This window comes from Thalassophryne amazonica, chromosome 1, assembly GCF_902500255.1.
Source record: "Thalassophryne amazonica chromosome 1, fThaAma1.1, whole genome shotgun sequence".
NCBI lineage: Eukaryota > Metazoa > Chordata > Actinopteri > Batrachoidiformes > Batrachoididae > Thalassophryne > Thalassophryne amazonica.
Window position 1 is genome coordinate 11,333,690 of NC_047103.1, and position 13,600 is coordinate 11,347,289.

The 13,600-nt window shown below is 40.5% G+C and overlaps 1 protein-coding gene across 1 annotated transcript in view; it reads left to right on the top strand.

Annotated features, from left to right (window-relative positions):
* Window positions 1-13,600, top strand: part of tpk1 (thiamin pyrophosphokinase 1) — a 213,176-nt gene that overhangs the window by 35,786 nt on the left and 163,790 nt on the right. Inside the window, exon 2 of the mRNA XM_034182347.1 lies at window positions 5,112-5,251. Within this exon, the coding sequence (XP_034038238.1) occupies window positions 5,112-5,251 (140 nt within the window). The remainder of the gene's footprint in view (window positions 1-5,111; window positions 5,252-13,600) is intronic.

Here is a 13,600-nt window from a genome sequence, read left to right on the forward strand (position 1 = left end):
TTTGTTTTTACTAGTTGGGGAGGTCCTGCAATTTACTCCAGTGCAATTTATGTGTACATTTGTCCTCTGCAAGAGGCATTTATTAATAGGTGCAATTTATACTCTGGAAAATACAGTATATCTGCAGATAACTCAGTATCATAAATTATTTCTTTATTTAGATTTTTTTACTCTAATATCGTAACAATATGAGCCCCCTAAATTCTATATTGGTCAGGCGCTAATTAGAAGGTGTCATCTTGGACCACCGGTCAATTTCTGTCATCTTGAACCACCGGTCCAAGATGATGGTAATTGACATTTTTCACCTTTTTTTTTTTTGTTTTTGACATTTTATGAGCCTAATAGCTAAATGAGTAACCAAGAAAATAATAGTTTAAATGGTTATGAAAATAATGGTGAGTTGCCGGCCTAGATGACGTGTCTGAGATGTCTGAACAAATACAGTATCCAAGGTCAACCAAATGACCCAAATCCAGTCTTTGGCTCACACATGACAAAAATTGTCTTTGTAATATGAATGTTTAAAGGTGGCGGGAAGGGTTAGGGTTATGAAATCGGATGTTCTCAGATCAGTTTCAAACCTCAGTCATGTGTAGAAATACAGTAAATCTGTTATCTGCCAATGTGACTGTGATCTAAACACACAGGTCTGAATTTATTTGGAGGAGACATTTACACGGCTAACACCTGCTGACTGCTTCATTTTGAATTGATTGTGACTGTCATTGTCCAAATACTTATGGACCGGACTGTCTTGCAGTTTTAATTTACTGACACCATTCTTCTCTGCAGTGACTGCAACAAGAGACTGCGGTTACTATGAAATGAGCCGATGTAAGTTGAAGCAGAGTAAATGCCTTTGTTCGTGTCATGCACACGTTGCACACTGACATCACGGTGCTCATTTTGGTGCAGCGTCTCTGCATCTGTTTGTGTTTTTAATGCCACAATAAGCAAGCACAGCTGACTAAGTGATTGACAGCCATAAGGAGCCACTTCAGTACTGTAACTTTGGAAAAACATTCAGTATTTGTGTGCGTGTGAACACATACTTAGATACAGATAATGACTGATGGCTTCAGTCTGTCAAAAGTTGTTATTTGAAAAGTTTTGCCACCTTTGCACTTCCTGAGAGATAATGAGTCATTTACATTCCAATCATTTTTTGTTTTTGACGTCAAAGCTTGGCAGCAGGTGGTGAAGGTTGAGAATTAAACTGCTTCTTTGAGTATAAAAGTGTCTTATTTACATCAGCACTGAAGCTTCCTCTCACTTCTGAAGTACACAGGTTGAGTAGAGTTAAACGGAGAAGGACAGAAGAAGGATTTTCAATCTGGTTCACTGTTTAAGCTGAGGCATGTACAGTAGTGTTCAGAATAATAGTAGTGCTATGTGACTAAAAAGATTAATCCAAGTTTTGAGTATATTTCTTATTGTTACATGGGAAACAAGGTACCAATAGATTCAGTAGATTCTCCCAAATCCAACAAGACCAAGCATTCATGATATGCACACTCTTCAGGCTATGAAATTGGGCTATTAGTAAAAAAAGTAGAAAAGGGGGTGTTCACAATAATAGTAGTGTGGCATTCAGTCAGTGAGTTCATCAATTTTGTGGAACAAACAGGTGTGAATCAGGTGTCCCCTATTTAAGGATGAAGCCAGCACCTGTTGAACATGCTTTTCTCTTTGAAAGCCTGAGGAAAATGGGACGTTCAAGACATTGTTCAGAAGAACAGCGTAGTTTGATTCAAAAGTTGATTGGAGAGGGGAAAACTTATACGCAGGTGCAAAAAATTATAGGCTGTTCATCTACAATAATCTCCAATGCTTTAAAATGGACAAAAAAAAACAGAGACATGTGGAAGAAAATGGAAAACAACCATCAAAATGGATAGAAGGATAAAAGGCTCACCCATTGATCAGCTCCAGGATGATCAAAGACAGTCTGGAGTTACCTGTAAGTGCTGTGACAGTTAGAAGATGCCTGTGTGAAGCTAATTTATTTGCAAGAATCCACCGCAAAGTCCCTCTGTTAAATAAAAGACATGTGCAGAAGAGGTTACAATTTGCCAAAGAACACATCAACTGGCCCAAAGAGAAATGGAGGAATATTTTGTGTACTGATGAGAGTAAAATTGTTCTTTTTGGGTCCAAGGGCTGCAGACAGTTTGTGAGACGACCCCCAAACTCTGAATTCAAGCCACAGTTCACAGTGAAGACAGTGAAACATGGAGGTGCAAGCATCATGATATGGGCGTGTTTCTCCTACTATGGTGTTGGGCCTATATATCGCATGCCAGATATCATGGATCAGTTTGGATATGTCAAAATACTTGAAGAGGTCATGTTGCCTTATGCTGAAGAGGACATGCCCTTGAAATGGGTGTTTCAACAAGACAGTGACCCCAAGCACACTAGTAAACCAGCAAAATCTTGGTTCCAAACCAACAAAATTAATGCCTCGCAGATGTGAAGAAATCATGAAAAACTGTGGTTATACAACTAAATACTAGTTTAGTGATTCACAGGATTGCTAAAAAAGCAGTTTGAACATAATAGTTTTGAGTTTGTAGCGTCAACAGCAGATGCTACTATTATTGTGAACACCCCCTTTTCTACTTTTTTTACTAATAGTCCAATTTCATAGCCTTAAGGGTGTGCATATCATGAATTCTTGGTCTTCTTGGATTTGTGAGAATCTACTGGTACTTTGTTTCCCATGTAACAATAAGAAATATACTCAAAACCTGGATTAATGTTTTTAGTCACATAGCACTACTATTATTCTGAACACTACTGTACTGTATGCCCGAGAAACTGCATGATAAACATGATAACCATATTTTTAAGAGTAGTAAATGGCGATGAAGCAGGGATAAAGAGCTGGACAGCACCTGGGCCTGATATGATCCACACCTACTGGCTAAAGCTAACAGCGCTCCATCCACTATAGCATGGAGCGCTAATAGCAATTAGAATTGAAGGTGTTTGTCTCCACGATGCTGACACTGACCAAGCTTTCCTTTTAAGGCTCAGAAATCCCTCCACATCATGTATGGCATCACCACAGAAAGCGTGTCACAGTGTCTTGTTGCTGTATTTAAATCTTCATGGGAAAAAAAACTAAATTGTTTCCAGACAATAGTAAATTTTGATAGATTTAAGACTTACAATTGTGAATCCTTTCTTGGAATTAAAAAGAATAAAATTATACTGGTCCTAAAAAAACATTATGACTAAAATATTGAAACATTTGATATAAACATACCTTTAAGGTACTATGAGCTTATCAGTGTTTTTCACTGATAATTGTTCAACTTTTCAAAACTTTTATTTCTGTTCACTGACAGAAGGCCTGAAGCTCTCTTGCTTCATCTTTGTGGAAGCTGCAGACAACAAAGTTCACACAGTTTCTGCAATCTCTTTTTCCAGCGACACAAATCACACGTGCACAGTGTTGCTTGCACTCGGGGACAGGGTTTAGGGTACAAACGCAGGTGGCGAAAGAATATTGAGAGGAAAAACACGAATGGCTTAAAAAGCGGAGCTTGCCTGTCTCTTTGGTGCATGCATAATTAGTTAACGAGGTGCAAGCAGAAAGTCACAGCTGATGCTTTGAAGTGTTTTTCCCCTCATGCTCACAACAGCCCCAAACAGAAAGTTGCTTTAAAAAATGAGTGTGTCTGTTTAATTTGAATAGAATAGAGGGTAAGAAAGAGCATACATTTGCAAATAGTTTGCATCTCATTTGCTTGAATTCTTTAAGAATGGAATATAACTGCCTTATTTCTCTGTTCTTGAAATCAAATGAAAAGGGTTCTTTCTCTGAAAGAGGCTGAATATTATTCTTTGTTTTACCTCCATATTTCACATTTATTCGTAGACATTTTCAGGTTTCCTGCTGCAGAACAGAAGTCCATTTGCAGCAAATTTAGGCTTCAGTCAGACTATAAACCTGCACATCCATAATAAATATATGCATGTCGTAAAGTGGCAGTGTGTAGGATTTAGGGGTGTTTGGTAGCAGAAATGGAAGACAGCATTCATACCCATCTGTTTATTAGTCTGCAACATTGAATTAATGTGTTTTCATAAGCTGTGAATGAGCCCTTTATTTCTACATGGGAGCAGGCCTGCTCTTGGAGGCAGCCCAGTCTCACAGTTTTTGTTTTGTTTGCTTGTTTGTTTGTTTCTTCATGATAACGTTATGAAATGCGTCACATTTTTGTGACATGGTCAAGTTTCAGTCACTATTTTTAACCCTATCCATAAATTCAACAGCCCCCTCCATGTCACCCCAAACTTTGTGATGTTTGATGCTTGTGATTTAATCCATTATTACCGTCACGAAATGTGTTAACATTTTTGTGACGATATCACAAAGTAACTTAAATCACTTTTTGTGATGCCATCATGAACTTGGTGCGAGATCAGGTTGCATGGAATCCATCATATTGCTACACCACCTTGATGGAAGCCCAAATGGGACATACTGTATTTTCAGTGCTGTAAATCATACTGGAGTATAAGTCACACCTGTTAAAAATGCCTCTTGAAGAGAAAAAAAATGTATATATATAATTTCCACCTTTATTCTGAATTATCAGTTCTTTAATTTGGGTTTTTATGCATTACTGTTGAGTTGTTTTATTATTGCCATTTATTCTTTTATTATTATAATTTATTTTGTTTAGTGCTTTGATTCCTTGGAAAGGCCAATATAAACAGTCATTATTATTATTATGAATCAAGTCTGTAATTTTTTTGGTATGTAAGTTGCACTGGAGTATAAGTTGCAGGACCTCCCAAATTAGTAAAAAAACAAACAAACAAACAAACTTTGACTTGTACTCTTGAAATTAGGGTACTATACTCCTCTTTTTACATTTTTGATTCTTTTTCATACATGTTGCTTGTCATGAGAAGTTGAGGGAGCATAAAAATCCCCATCACCAAAGAAAAGAAAATGTGAAGTGAAACAAAATCTTGACCAGCGATTATCATAATGACAAATTTTACCCACAGTAGCTTTAAATGTGTGATGATAATCCTAAAAAAATGTGCAGTCACAGCACAATTCAGTTTGTAGATTTTGTTGCTTTCAGTTCCACGAGCTACAGCATGTCTTTCTGACGTCTTTCCACCCTGTCTGTCCCTCTGTCCATCTCTCTGTAGCTCTCCTAAGGGCTTGTGCTGATGGCGGCGCTAATCGCCTTTATGACATCACCGCAGGCAAGCGTGACAGGTGAGTCTGTTACACTACATTAAGGTTGTTTGCTTTATAAAAGGTGTACAAAACTCATTCATTTTGGTTCCTGACGTGCAGAGAAACTGATCTGATCAGCGATTTATAGTTTTTTTTATTTTTTTTATCAGAAGCAGAGCTATTCTTAATTATAACCTGTGCTTGTTTGGAGAAATAACATCCTACCGTACGTCCTTCTGGCAGTGTTCTCATCTTAAAACTCAAGAAATGTAAAGCTCTCAAATCTAAATTTTTATACATTATACAGGGAGGTCAAAGCTCTGCGTACCACAAAATCATGCATTTCTGACATTTATAACTACCTTTTTTAGTGATTTTTGGGTTTCACGTAGGAAATGTATCAGAAGTCCTGAAAAGCTCACGTCGTCCGCTAGATGGTGACAAAAGCTGCTCAAATGTGTGGCAAGATCTTGACTGCTTATTCATTTGAGAAGTTAAATTTTGGTGAAAATAAGGTGGGCTGACAGCCAAAAAAAATCAGTGTACAGTTGTGTCCTTTGACCTTATGGACAACTCCCTTGTGTATAAATATGAGCCTGAAAGTCTCCAGCCTAATCCACTTCCCATCCTCAGGTCTATCATATGCCAGAATATACGTATAACACGGAATTACAGAGGCTATGAAATTGTGCTGCATGGGCAGATCAGGACTGGACACTTGCGCTCATGTCACCGTATCTCACCACATCCACTCCTACGAAAGAAGAAGAGATTCTTGTGGCTGCCCTTTGCATGCCTGATCCCGTCAGACCTGAAGCATAGTAGGTCTTGATTAGTCCACTTGGGAACCCCAGGAGCTTTGCATGTGTTTCTCCCTTTAGAACTCGACTTGCATTAGGAAGAGTATCCGGTGTTAAAAAAAAACAAAAAAAAAACTTGAACTCCTACGTTGACCCCAAGCAACAGGGGACTACTGACAGCAAAAAAAGACCTTTACCCATGCATTCAAAAGCTATAATTTGGTTGTCTTGTTGTGCTAATGGTGGACTCATGTTGAGCCTGGGATGGATCTGAGGTTGAATTTGTCCCTGAAGTGACGAGGCTTTCACTTTCACACCCTGTGTCAGCACGAATGTCTGTTTTTGTCCGGGTGTGAAATTATATGTGTCTGCTTGCCTGTCTGTGTGCATGTTTTTGGAGCTTCTGTCCTTCTCACTGACATTTGGAACTTTTGACCCCTGTTGTGGGGTTATTTCTGCATTTTGTGGCAAGTGGATGATCCAGCAATTTTCAACAGTTCCAGACACGACTAGCGTAAAGTCAAAGAGTTGTTTCGTTTTCTTGGCATTCAGCAATAATCTGTCTTTCACATCATCTACTAGTGTCTTCAGTTTAACCAGGAAAGTCCTATACAGGCTTATCAGGCAAGTCCTGCAAATTGAAACAAATGAAAGTCTACAGTTCTCCCTTAACAGGGTGCCAGTCCATCTCAGGTAACTTCCCCTGCCAAGGCTAGTACCCATTTACAATTGTGTGGGCTAGGATGCAGGTAAAGTGTCTCTTCCAAGGACACAGACTGATAGCCTGAAGTACACACATGAAATCGAACCCTGACCTGTATGCTGATAGTACAACTCCTATCCCCTCAATGTTTGTCATTTGGCACATTTCGGAATCATTTAAATGAGGCCTGAAATCACAGTGTCACATTGTTTCCGAAGACAAAAAGTCATTTGTCAGTATAATGTACATATCTGAATTTATTGACTGTTACCAGCTAGCTTCACATTCAGGACATACCTCTGCTTCAAAAACCTGTTTGGTTTTAGTGCGGGGGGGAAGTGCAAGGACAGGGTACTTGGCCGACTGAATTCAAAATAGTGTTAAATTAACTCTATTGTAGTGTTCACTTCATGTGATAAACACTAATACTGTCCATTTACACTATCATAGAGTTAATATTTTAACAATTTTTTTAACTAAATTGAACCATACACTTATTTTAACAGTTTAAAAAAACTAGTAGTTGAGGTTCACAGAATAATTCTGTGAAAAAAAAAATACAGCAAAAAAATTGTAACTACGAGGTCTGTCCATAAAGTATTGTACCTTTTTATTTTTTTCAAAAACTATATGGATTTCATTCATAGTTTTTACGTCAGACATGCTTGAACCCTCGTGCGCATGTGTGAGTTTTCCACGCCTGTCAGTGACGTCATTCGCCTGTGAGCACGCCTTGTGGAAGGAGTGGTCCCGCCCCCTCGTCGGATTTTCATTGTCTGGAAATGGCGGAATGAAAAGGACTTTTTTTCCATCAGAATTTTTTCAGAAGCTGTTAGAGACTGGCACCTAGAAAACCATTCGAAAAATTTATCTGGCTTTCAGTGAAAATTTTACGGGCTTCACAGAGAATAAGGACTTTAACTACAGGGTTAAGGACCCCTTTAAGGACGGTCGGTGCGCCGCGCTGCGACGATGCGGCACAAACCACTGGATCATTTCTAAGCTGATGGCTCTGTGGATACGAGACCGTCGTGTGCTCTTTCTCTGGTTATCACAAGACCTGGACATCAGCCATTTTCAGGCAGATTTCACTTTTAACAAGAGATTTTGTCATGGAAAGCCGCGCAGAGGCTTCGCGCGTCACGACCGATTCGCTGATGAAGCGAGACAAAGGAACACCTCCGTTTCGGAGTGTTAGAGGACAAGTTGGGACATATCTATCTCGGCTTTCAGTGCTTACCAGTCGAGTGAGTGTAAAAGAACTTGTGGAGAGCTGGACATGTCCCAACTTGTCCTCTAACACTCCGAAACGGAGGTGTTCCTTTGTCTCGCTTCATCAGCGAATCGGTCGTGACGCGCGAAGCCTCCGCGCGGCTTTCCATGACAAAATCTCTTGTTAAAAGTGAAATCTGCCGGAAAATGGCTGATGTCCAGGTCTTGTGATAACCAGAGAAAGAGCACACGACGGTCTCGTATCCACAGAGCCATCAGCTTAGAAATGATCCAGTGGTTTGTGCCGCATCGTCGCAGCTCGCAGCGCGGCGCACCGACCGTCCTTAAAGGGGTCCTTAACCCTGTAGTTAAAGTCCTTATTCTCTGTGAAGCCCGTAAAATTTTCACTGAAAGCCAGATAAATTTTTCGAATGGTTTCCAGGTGCCAGTCTCTAACAGCTTCTGAAAAAATTCTGATGGAAAAAAAAGTCCTTTTCATTCCGCCATTTCCAGACAATGAAAATCCGACGAGGGGGCGGGACCACTCCTTCCACAAGGCGTGCTCACAGGCGAATGACGTCACCGACAGGTGTGGAAAAACTCACGCATGCGCACGATGGTTCAAGCATGTCTGACGTAAAAACATATGAATGAAATCCATATAGTTTTTGAAAAAAATAAAAAGATACGATACTTTATGGACAGACCTCGTACCTTTACAGAACAACCTCTAAATTTTATGGTTTGAAGTTGTTGTAATTTACAAAAAAAAGCTACTTTTTAAGCCAGTAAATCAAACAGCATTTTGCCACTAAATTGAAATTATCATGATGTTTTTTAAAACTAATTATTTCTGTAGAATTTTTTTTTTTCTAACCACACCACCAGCTGTGCGAGGAGAACAGGGCTCGGGTACGCGGTAAGCACGCTGACACAGTAGGAACTACAAAACATAATTGCATATCATATTGCTTTATGAAAATATTTTTTTACTGTATTTGCAGAAAGTATGTTATTATGAGGAGTTTTGAACAATCATGTCTGCTCAGAATTGTTCATTTCCTTTTCTTAACACTATGTGTTGCAAGTAGTTGGTGTATTTGCTTCCCAAACAGAATGGGCCTCATGTATCAACGTTGCGCACTTGTGGTGTAAATTTACGGTGTAAATTTGAAGTACACCAAAGTTGCCGTGACATGTATCAAGCAGTGCGCACCTGCCCATTTCCAGCGTACCCCTGACGTGACCTTGATAAATGCAGCGGGTGAAAACAATCGTAATTATAATAAACACGCCCATAAATATTCAGACTCCGCTTCAGACACACCCTCATTTTATGACATGGAAGCCAGGTAGACGGCAAAGAAAAAGAACTCCACCAGTCATGACCCGTGCCAATAGAGCGTCAAAAGCGGCCGTCGTATCAATTGTTTTGTAGTATAATCAAAAAAGTGTTACAGTGGTCCCTCGTTTATCGCGGGAGTTACGTTCTAAAAATAGCCCATAATACACGAAACCGCGACATAGCGTTATTTTTTACAATTATTATAGACATTTTAAAGCTGTAAAACCACTTTATACACTTTCTCAATCAGGCATGAACATTTTCTCACTTTTCTCTTGTGTGTAAACACTCTCAAAGTTCAAACCTTAGTAGAAAAATAAGACCAAACTGTTTTCAGGCCCAAACATTTGTTTGAGAAATAAAAATAGAACGTTTTCCTATGAATAATTATGATGGCTTTTAGAACTAACAAATTTAATTTTAACGATCAACGTACGAGGTTGGACACATAAGAAATTATTAATAGTGACTGACCAGTATTTCACAGATCCTCTGATCGCGCCTCTGCGTCCTGACGCCGCGCCTTTTTCCACTCACAGCTGGCTGCAGGTGTCTGTTTCCGAGTGAGAAACAGTTATTAGTAGTTGTTGGCGCTCTTTGTTCTTCTGGGGGAGAAGATTCTTATAAACAGACATGCAGAACACAGAACACTGTAAAAAAAAAAAAAAGGCATGCAAAATTGGACTAAAAACTCCACGAAACGGCGAGGCCGCGAAAGGTGAACCGCGTTATTGCGAGGGACCACTGTATCCTATTTTCACATGTCAATAATTCTTGACCTGGATACTTGCTCGCTCAATTAATAAGACACGCCTAATTTTTCAGATTTCTTTATTTTTAAAATGTATTTCTTTATTTATTTTATTGTAACAAACAAATGGAGAAAACAAAACCTGATTGCAGCACGGGCAAAGGGAATGACAACACTACAGTTGTAATTATCAATTTCATTGTCTAAAACGATCACACCACATAAAGTTAAGTTCAGTGCTGCTCTGGCTCCAGGCTCTGGAGAAAAAGGCGAGCAGCGCTTTCTTTGCAACAGCGCTGTGGCCACGGGTCGTGCTCGATAGACCAGCAATCCCGCAAAAGCGGAATTTGTATTGATTATTATGTAGTATAATCAGGAAAGTGTTATTTATGTAACATATGCATTGATTTGTATAATGGAACTGTTTATCATGTTGATAATTTTCAATTTTATGTGGATTCCAGCGCTGGTTCATTTTGGTGTATAATTTACACCACCTCTCGACCTGGTGTATATTTTCAGCGCAGCGTACGCCAACGACCACATTGATAAATGCCAAGTAGCACAGCCGTTTTGGCGTACACCCCATATACGCTCAAATATCGCCGTACGCACGTTGATACATGAGGCCCAATATCTCCAGTTCAAAGCTGCCTTTATCCCATTCTGCCTTTTATTAATTTTTTTTTGGTAAATTACAACAGTTTTGTACTGTAAAATTTACAGTATTCTCTGGAAAGCTGTTTACATATTTCCACTGTATTTTTTACAGATTTATTCTGGTAACCACAGTTACCAGATTTTTTCCATTAAAAACCGTGGATTTTCTTTTGTTGTTTTTGGTTTTTTTTTACAGTTGCTGTAGTGTTAACACTGCAAAGTCTACAGTAGAGTGTAGGCATTGGATGCTGCTCAATCTGGCTTTTGGATCCTTGGAGGTGTGAGAAATGCTTGTCGCTCTACTTTCCACTGCATGCTCAGTGCAGAGGTCAGTGTGAAGGCTAAAGCGCCTATCTGACAAACCTAGCTAGTATTTGGTAAAGGTTAAAAGTTTAATCTTTTTAAAAACCAGCATGTTTGTGATGAATGTCTCTCTCCCTCCCATCTCCATGATGTTGCCATCTGTGAACTGCTGCTGAATTAAACAAATTCCTCTTGCATGAAATCCTCAAGTTCCTTTCAGAATGGCTTCAACCCTCATCACCTTTCCTGTGTGTCTGGTGTCGACCTGCATGTCCACATTTTTCTTGTCACTGCATTTCCCGAATGAGACTGGCCATGTGTCTCTGTCTTGGAGTTTGTGTCAGTGTGCATTTGAGCATGTTAGCCCCGCTGGTAGAGGCATCGCTCATACTTCTGTCGGTTTGCGTGACAGAGCAGATTCATCTCCTGACCCTCCAGTCCGAACACTGTCACCATCCTGCACCACAGAGCTGACAGCCAGTCCTCCCTTTTAGTGCAATCGCTCCCGACCACACAGCATCTGTCCCAAAAGTAATGCATTACTCAGCGGTGAAAAACTGTCAGGGTGAGAGAGAAAGTGGAGGGCAGAAAGGAGGGAATGTTTAAGGGTGGAGATGTGGAAATCAGTCACAACCGAGTTAAGATGTTTCTCACGTGACATTATGGTTACTAATGAGCTTCTGACGAGGAAGAGAGGGAACAATGCAGACATTAATCAGAGGCAGGTTTTAGATCTGACAGGTAGCATACAGCCCCCGTGTGTTAAAGGTAATCAGCAGAGCTCCAGCTGTTGGTGTCAGATTTGCAATCTGCCTGATCTGGATTCTTATCAGGATCTGATGTCCAGTCAGAGCTCGCATTCGTGAAAAATAGCTGATTTAAGGCAAAACGAGACTACGGTGCCGAGCAATGCTAGGAACTACAAACCCAATTCCAGTGAAGTTGGGATGTTGTGTAAAATGTAAATAAAAACGGAATACAATAATTTGAAAATCCTCTTCAAACTATATTCAATTGAATACACCAGAAAGACAAGATATTTAATGTTCAAACTGATAAACTTTATTGTTTTTGTGCAACTATTTCCTCATTTTGAAATGGATGCCTGCAACACATTTCAAAAAAGCTGGGACAGTGGTATGTTTACCACTGTGTTACATCACCTTTCCTTCTAACGACACTCAATAAGCGTTTGGGAACTGAGGACACTAGTTGTTGAAGCTTTGTAGATGGAATTCTTTCCCATTCTTTTTTGATGTATGACTTCAGTTGTTCAACAGTCTGGGGTCTCCGTTGTCGTATTTTGTGTTTCATATTGCACCACACATTTTTAATAACAACACATATACATTTGACATTGTTTATGTGCTCTGAACTTGAAGCAGTCCGTCATTTGAATTGAGGCAAAGTGGGTGAAGGCCACAACAACGTGAGTCGCGCCGCTGTCAGCTTGGGGGGGACAGGGACCTGCCGCAGCTAAAACCGCGCAGCCCCCGGAGAGGAGAAAGAGTGGCTTGAGCGGTAGCCGGGATGGGTCGTGTGATGGGGCAGGAGGGGAGGTAGAGGGGGAGGTGAAGCATGCTTCAGTCTTTGTCCATGTGTGAGCCAGTATCTGTCCTTGTGTCTGGAGTTAGAGAGATAAGGAGGCAGCCAATATTCCCCAAGGCCGTAGAGATTCTTCCGGAGGAAACACTGGGGCATTTTGTCTTTCAAGGGCTGATAAGCCTGCTGTGTTTATGGTTGAACAGTGAAAACACTTTTACAGCTTCACATGAACCATCCAGATCCCAATTTATGAATTATTCCCGGTCTCTGAAATCTTTCACCTTCCCCTGCAAGGTGCGCTTTTGCTCCAGGATGTTATCCAATTTGCCTCTGAGTTCAAGGGTTCATGCAGTCTGAGAATGCATCGCCTTGCCCAACTCATTAATTATGATGGACAAGTGAGGGGTCGTGGTTTGGTGGCAGCCATCTTGCCAATTTTTCGGTAGGTCAGTGCAGCACATAAGCCAATAAGTACCAGCCTTCCTACTATGAAACCAAATATGAATAAATCCTCGACGTCCTCCACAGAGAATGGCACAAAGCATGCGACCTGCCACATCTCCCAGGCGTCGAGAACATAGCCCGCAGGTTAGTTTCCATCTGGGCACACAGGGTCCCCCGGCCCTGATCATCTTGTAGAAAATGGTGTCAATAGTGTTCAGAGACCAGAGACCAGCTGATCAATTCCATAGTTAATCCAATATAGTTTGAAGAATTCACAGTCTGGTGAAGTAGGGACTTTGAAGGCTGGAGCAGAGATAGAGGAGAGAGGAGGAGATGCGAAAGCCCTTGCTGGAGTCCCAAGCTGCCAAAGTGGTGATCCTCGCTCCATCTTTGCTTGTGAATGGCTGAGCCTTTTGGGGATGCTCCTTTTATACCCAATCATGACACTCACAATTAGTGTCCTCAGTTCCCAAATGCTTGTTGAGTGTTGTTGCAACAGAAAGAAAGAAATAACTATTTTTATAGACTTTAGATGCTTGTAAATGAAGTAAGTCCAGTGTAGGGCCTGAGGCCCATTGGTGCCGGTGCTTATCTCTGAATTTCATAGCGTCAAGTGGATGAGAGT